Source organism: Vicugna pacos, chromosome X (assembly GCF_048564905.1).
Source record: "Vicugna pacos chromosome X, VicPac4, whole genome shotgun sequence".
In the NCBI taxonomy this organism is placed as follows: Eukaryota; Metazoa; Chordata; class Mammalia; order Artiodactyla; family Camelidae; genus Vicugna; species Vicugna pacos.
This window is the reverse complement of record NC_133023.1, coordinates 36,236,411-36,242,410: the sequence shown is the minus strand read 5'-3', so window position 1 is coordinate 36,242,410 and position 6,000 is coordinate 36,236,411. Positions and strand designations below refer to the sequence as shown.

The 6,000-nt window shown below is 49.3% G+C and overlaps 1 protein-coding gene across 1 annotated transcript in view; it reads left to right on the top strand.

Annotated features, from left to right (window-relative positions):
* The first annotated feature begins 337 nt into the window (after positions 1-337).
* MAOB (monoamine oxidase B) overlaps positions 338-6,000 on the top strand; it is a 91,030-nt gene continuing 85,367 nt past the window's right edge. Inside the window, exon 1 of the mRNA XM_006213398.3 lies at positions 338-509. Coding sequence (XP_006213460.1) covers positions 464-509 — 46 coding nt within the window. The 5' untranslated portion in view covers positions 338-463. The remainder of the gene's footprint in view (positions 510-6,000) is intronic.

Genomic DNA, 6,000 nt, shown 5'->3' with positions numbered 1-6,000 from the left:
TGCTAGCAGAAAAGCGCTCCATTAATGGCTGCTATTCTTTTGCTCCTGTCCAGTAACTGGGGTGCTGGAGGAAGACACACCACCCTCCCAGCCCCCAAGCTGAGGAGCGCTCTAGGGAGGCTGATGGGAAAATACCGTGCATTAGGCCAAGGGGCGGTGGCCCCGGGGACGGGCTCTTGGAGGCCCCAGGTGGCCGGTCTGCCCAGGCGTCCGCCCTCCCCAGGTCTGCGCGGCGGAGCTCCGGGCGGGGGCGGTGGCGGTGGCGGTGGCGGTGGCGGTGGCGGTGCGCTCCAACCGGCCAGCGCGTAGGCGGGCGGGCGGGGCTCCGCGACCGGACGCCCTGGGCGGGCAATATAGCCGCTCGGCGGAGGCGCGGGTGCGCGGGGGCAGCGCAGCGGGCGGGGGCCGAGATCCAGAGACCGGAGCGGCTGGCACCGGGGCCACCCGGAGAGGGGCGAGCGCCATGAGCAGCAAATGCGACGTGATCGTGGTGGGGGGCGGCATCTCAGGTCAGTCGCGGCTGCGCACCCTCCTTCCTCCTCCCGGGCTCCGACAAGTGGCCGCCCCGGGAGGCGCGCGGGGCGGCCGGAGGGAGGGGTGCCCCCCAGGAGCCCCTAGACTCTCCAAACGCCGGCGGGGGTCTAGCGGGTCCCGAGTTCCGCACCCGGAATCCTCCCTGGGGGAAGGATTTGGTGCGTCCCTGGACAGGAGCCGGGGGCTGGAAGTCTGCTGAAGGTCTGGGGCCAGAATTTGAACTTCTCCCCCGGAAAGCTGCCAAGCCAGCGCTTGCTGGAATTTTCGAAGCGAGGAGAAACAGAGTGGGCAGGAGAGGGGCTCTTCGTAGGGGATGGCCCAAAGGTCAGTCACTTGCCCCAAGCAAAGGTCAGTCATTTTGCCCCAACCTGCCCTGAACGCTCTGCACCCTTACTTGGAGCAGGCGTGCACGGCGACGCGCTGTTATTCTGGCACCAGGAGAACGACCTTGAACATTTCCCCGTTCAGAAACAAGGCATTCGCCCCGGGGGCAGTCGATTGCCGGAGACCCTCCTGACCCTGATTCTTTGTGGTTCCATGATTGCCCTGGGACCTGGGGCTGCAGGGCTTTCTTGTCAAATGCCTCTTCTCTCATTCCCCTCCCCCTTCAGGCAGTTAGAGGGTGGCCAAGTCGCCCAGCAGAATGGGGACAGAAATTACCCTCTCAAACATGGGACATGGGGGGCAGTGTGCACAGCAGGAGCCCCCAGAAATAGAAGCCAGGAGAGGGATGTGGACAGTGGGGGAACCTACCTTCAGAGGAGGAGGGTCAGGTGGATCACTTGGAGTGGGGTCAGTGGAAATAAGCAATGCTTTCAGAACAGCCTAACAGACCACTGGGGATGCTTTGGCCAAACCCCCAGGACCTCCTGGTGCTTGGGCAGTAACTAGGACACCTCTAAAATCCGTGGGTGTGTGGGATAGGATGTGCCCTAACCAGATCTCAGGAGCAGGGCTCACCAGATCTCAGGGGCGAGACTCCGTCTTGCTCCCTGTGAGGCCTGCAGGGCAGAGGTGCCCTGACTCTCTTTTGCCCAGGAGAAGAAACCAAGGTGTTGAACGTTGGGTGCTGCCCCTGATTGTCTGCTGCTCCTCCACTCCAGCTTTCTTCACCCTTGAATCAGATCTCAGGCTACCACTTCTGTCTGCCTGGTCCTCCTGAGCGCACCCCTGCCAGGTGCACAGATGCATAATCACAACAGCTCGCTGAGATGGGCCAAGGCTGAGTTTTCTTTCAGTATTTTTGACATCTTCTCTACTAAAGGAACTTGGACTTGAAAACTTATCTACCTAGGTGTTCTACAAAATATTACTAGGTGCTTCTCCATGCTGCCTTGCACAGCACCCATATTATGGAAACTGAGGATTCTCTTTCCAGTCCCCCAAAGTCCTTTTCTTGCCCAAAATATGTCTAATGGGGTCAGATTCTTCTATTCCCCACCCCCTTTATTTTGACTTTTCTTATTCGCGCTCTAAAGCTTCAAGCTCACTCAAGCTTATTCACATTAGACTTCTATGGAAAGTGTTTAGCTATTTCTACAGTGGTAGTGAATCTCCATATTCAGCCCCAAATTCTCCAAACAAGGGACTGATGAGTAGATCTGACTTCTCAAGCATGTTACATGGAATAGGCATTGTTCTAGAAACCAAGAAAGCAGACCGTATGCAATTGCTTTATCTGCTACATGAGGATAACACCAATTATACATACAGGGTCATAGCTACATTACAGGGTGGTGGTAGAAGGCAAGTGAGGCAATATGTGTGAAGATGGCATTGCAAAGTCAGATGTATGACACAAGGTCTTACAAGGGTTTTGCTCATTTATTCAGGCCATAGACATTAGGGTAGGCTGTGGTAGACCATGGAAAAATCAATCCCATTATTCTTGCCCTGGAAGATTTGTCAATCCAGGAAGGGAGATGAGGTACCCAAAGAAAATACAAGTTAGAAAGTGGTAGATGCCACAAAAGGGGTCCACTCATTCACTGGTTAACCATTCATTCAACGAACGTTTGCTTCCTGTCCCACACCTTATCCCAAAGGGAATGAAAGATGAATTATACAGAGCCATTGCCCCTGGGGGACTCAACCAGCTGATGGGGGAGGCAGAGTCATGAACAATTAATACTAATGAAAGGTGAATAGTTACGAAAGGTGAATGTTGAAATCTGCCTGAGAATATCTGGGCAGACTTCACAGAGGTGGTGACGTTTGATGTAGGTCTGAAGGAGTGAATATGGATTCACTAGGAGACTGGATGAAGAAAGTATTTGAAGCTAAGGAACAGCTTATATAAAATCACAAATATGGGAAAGAAGATTGCAGCATGGTTAGGAAATCGTAAGAACTTCAGTGTGGAGAGTTGGGGGGACTTGTGGGGAGCCTTGTATATCATCCCAAAAGATTTAGTTCCTTCTGTGGTTGATGAACAGCCACTGATAATTTTTCATTCACAGAGTGACATGTTTCAAGTGACGAGAATATGGTGATGCAAAAAGTGGGACATGCGGAAGAAGAGGAGCAAGTTTGGAGGAAAGATTTAGAGTTGGAGGTGCTGGGTGGATGCCCAGGGAGGGATGTCTAGCAGGTGGAAAGGCAAGGAGGAAGCTGGGTTTGCAGATTTGTGTGACAGAGCAGTTTTAGTTGAAGCCACCTGAAATGACCCAAACCGAGAGTGGAGAGAGAAGAGGGGATGCCCAGGGCAGAACTGGATGAGAGGGTGCTTACCCCCTCCACAGGGAGGGAGATGTTTCAGTCATTCTCTATAGTTTGATGAGAGAGATGAAGAAACTGAGTAACTGAAAAACACTTCGTTAACCTCAGATCTTAGCTCAGATGTCGTTTCCCTGGGGCAGTCTTCCCTTCCCAAGTCCCTCCCAATGGGATTAGATGCCTTTGTTTAACTTCCCTCTGCCATCTTGTTCTTTGCCATGAGTTTTTAATTGTTCACATATTAGTATAATTTCTCAGCCAATAGCTTTCTCCTCCACTAGGCTGTAAGTCTCTAGAGCCCCGGGGAGGTGTCTCTTTTTCTCCTGGAGAACTCCTAACCCCCAACTCCAGGGCTCTGCCTGACCCAGTTAGCACCCAATAAATGTGTTGAATTAACGAACTTTTACTTTACACCAACAAAGTAGCAACTGACTGGATCTGAAATTCACATCCATTCACTTTTGCATTTCCTGCCAAATCATATTGAGAACGGGGAAAGTGGTAAAATCGGAGTTTTAGAACAAGTAGGTGACCGACGCAATGGTTTAAAAGTCTAGAATTCGACTCTGGTTTTTTAACTTTGTTAATTATTAAACTTGGGACATTCTGGCAATTCTCTGATAGTTTTCAAAGCCGTCAGCAAATTTTAATCACTTCCTTTGGGATAAACAAAGATGTACTGGGGGTACAGCTGGTTAACCTATAACTTTCTTTTTTAATGTTTGAAAAATTCCAAGGCAAGTATAGAACAGCTTTTCTGAAATGTGTGTAGTACTTAAGTGCACACATACTCAAATTTCTTTCACCCAAGGAGCAGGTCATCTCTGGAGACTTGGCAGAGTGATGGCATTTCCCACATGGAGTTGGACAGCAGCGTATTGCTTCTGTCCTGAGTCTCGGTTTTAATGTTTGGTTTTGGTAGAACCATGGAAACTATCTTTTGCAATTCTGGAATGGCTCTTGCTCAAGGCTCTAAATAAAAGCTAAAAAAGGGAAACATGAAGCAGAAAGGAGAACATGTTTTTTTCCAGGCTTGAGAGAGGAGATCTGGCCATCTGAGGGTGGCAGGAACTTGGCTAAGAGCCTGAAAGAGTCGAAGTCAGCCTTCCAAATGGTAACTGACACCTGGGAGGTGATCCGTGCGGCCAGGAGGGCAAGCATGCTGCGGGCTGGCGGGACTGGCCTGGGCAGGGGGCGACAGAGAGGGTCCAGAAGGGATCATGAGTTGAGGGACACGACAGATAGGCAGATGTGGCCTGCGTGTTAATGACAAAGCCCCCTCCTCATCTCTGATGAAGAAAGATGGAGAACTCCCCTGGGCTCCTATGACCCACCTGAATGTTCTAAAAAAAATAGTAATTGTACAGAAGTGCTTGGAAATTTGTACAGCCCAGTCAAGGAGGGTCTGGAGAGAGGCAGTATGGCAGTGTTCAAACAACATCCATCACACATCAAACAGACTCGTTATCAGTCCCATTTCCTGCACTTACTACTGTGTCACCTTAAAATTTCCATCACGCCTCTGCTCTTCAGCTGCCTTATCTTTGAAAGGGGACTCCCGGTGCCTTTATTGGTGGAGACGTTGTTTAGAAAGAATGCGCAGGAAGTAAGGTACACAGTGGTCATTATGGCTTCCGTTTGTTCCTTTTGGAAAATACACCCTTTTTTGGCTTCCAGGGTTTTTTTAATCTGTGAGAGCAGAGGCAGGCATCTCTGTGTAATCTCTTCTTCCTCCTTGCTAACCAGTCATTTTTCTTGCTGTGAGGCATGTATAAGGTGGCAACAGGATGCGAGTTTTACATGCAGGCATCGGTAGGGACCTGCCTGGTTCCAGCCTCGCCTTGCCCCAGCCTATCCCTTTATTGCCTCCAGTGAAGGGCCTGAGGAGCTTAGGCTCACCCCGGGCTCTGGGATCCACTGGATTCCTCATCAGGAGAAATTCTGGCAGCCAGAGATCTGTATTTCATCCCTACCCCAGCCTGGCTGTTATTCCGATTCTGACCTGGTCCTCATTTCAGCCACCTGAGTCCTGTCTTAATGATAATAATAATTAAAAAATGCATGACTAATAAGTGGGAATATTATTTATTTATTTAATAATGTTAATTCTTGCATAATAATAAATACTACAAGAGCCAGCATGTTGAGTGCTGTTTATACGTTTATATGTTAAACTGAGTAACAGTGAGGTGCTATTAGCATCTGCTGGGCACCAAATGAATTCACAGTCTTCATGCAGAAATGCGTTCTGCGTTTAGAATTTCCGACATGTTTATCTCTTCAACACAGATTTTAAATGATTGGAGTTTATGATTTTTCTTTCAATTTAGCTGCTGGCTTTCTTGCATCGGCTGTGTTAATAAATCATACAGAAGCCAAGAAAATAGGGCTTCAAAGCAGCATCCTTGTTACAGGATAATATTCCACGAGTGTGTGTGTGTGTGTATTAGCCAATGCATGTGTGTGCACAACCACTGGCAACCTTCTCAACCCAAAGTTTGATGGTGGAGTCGACTGGCACACTGACACTTTGGATTAGTGGCCACTTTGTCAGCCTGGTAACAGTAATAGCCAAGATCTCCCTGTGTGTTTGCTGGAAGCCAAGCCCCATTGCAAGCACTTTATAGGCATTTTTTCTTTTAATCCTCTGATCCACTTTTTGAAGTAGATAGCTTTAGTATCCCTGTTTTCCAGATGAGAAAACCAAGCCATGGAAAGGGTATCAATTTTGCCTAAGATGGCACCGCTAGT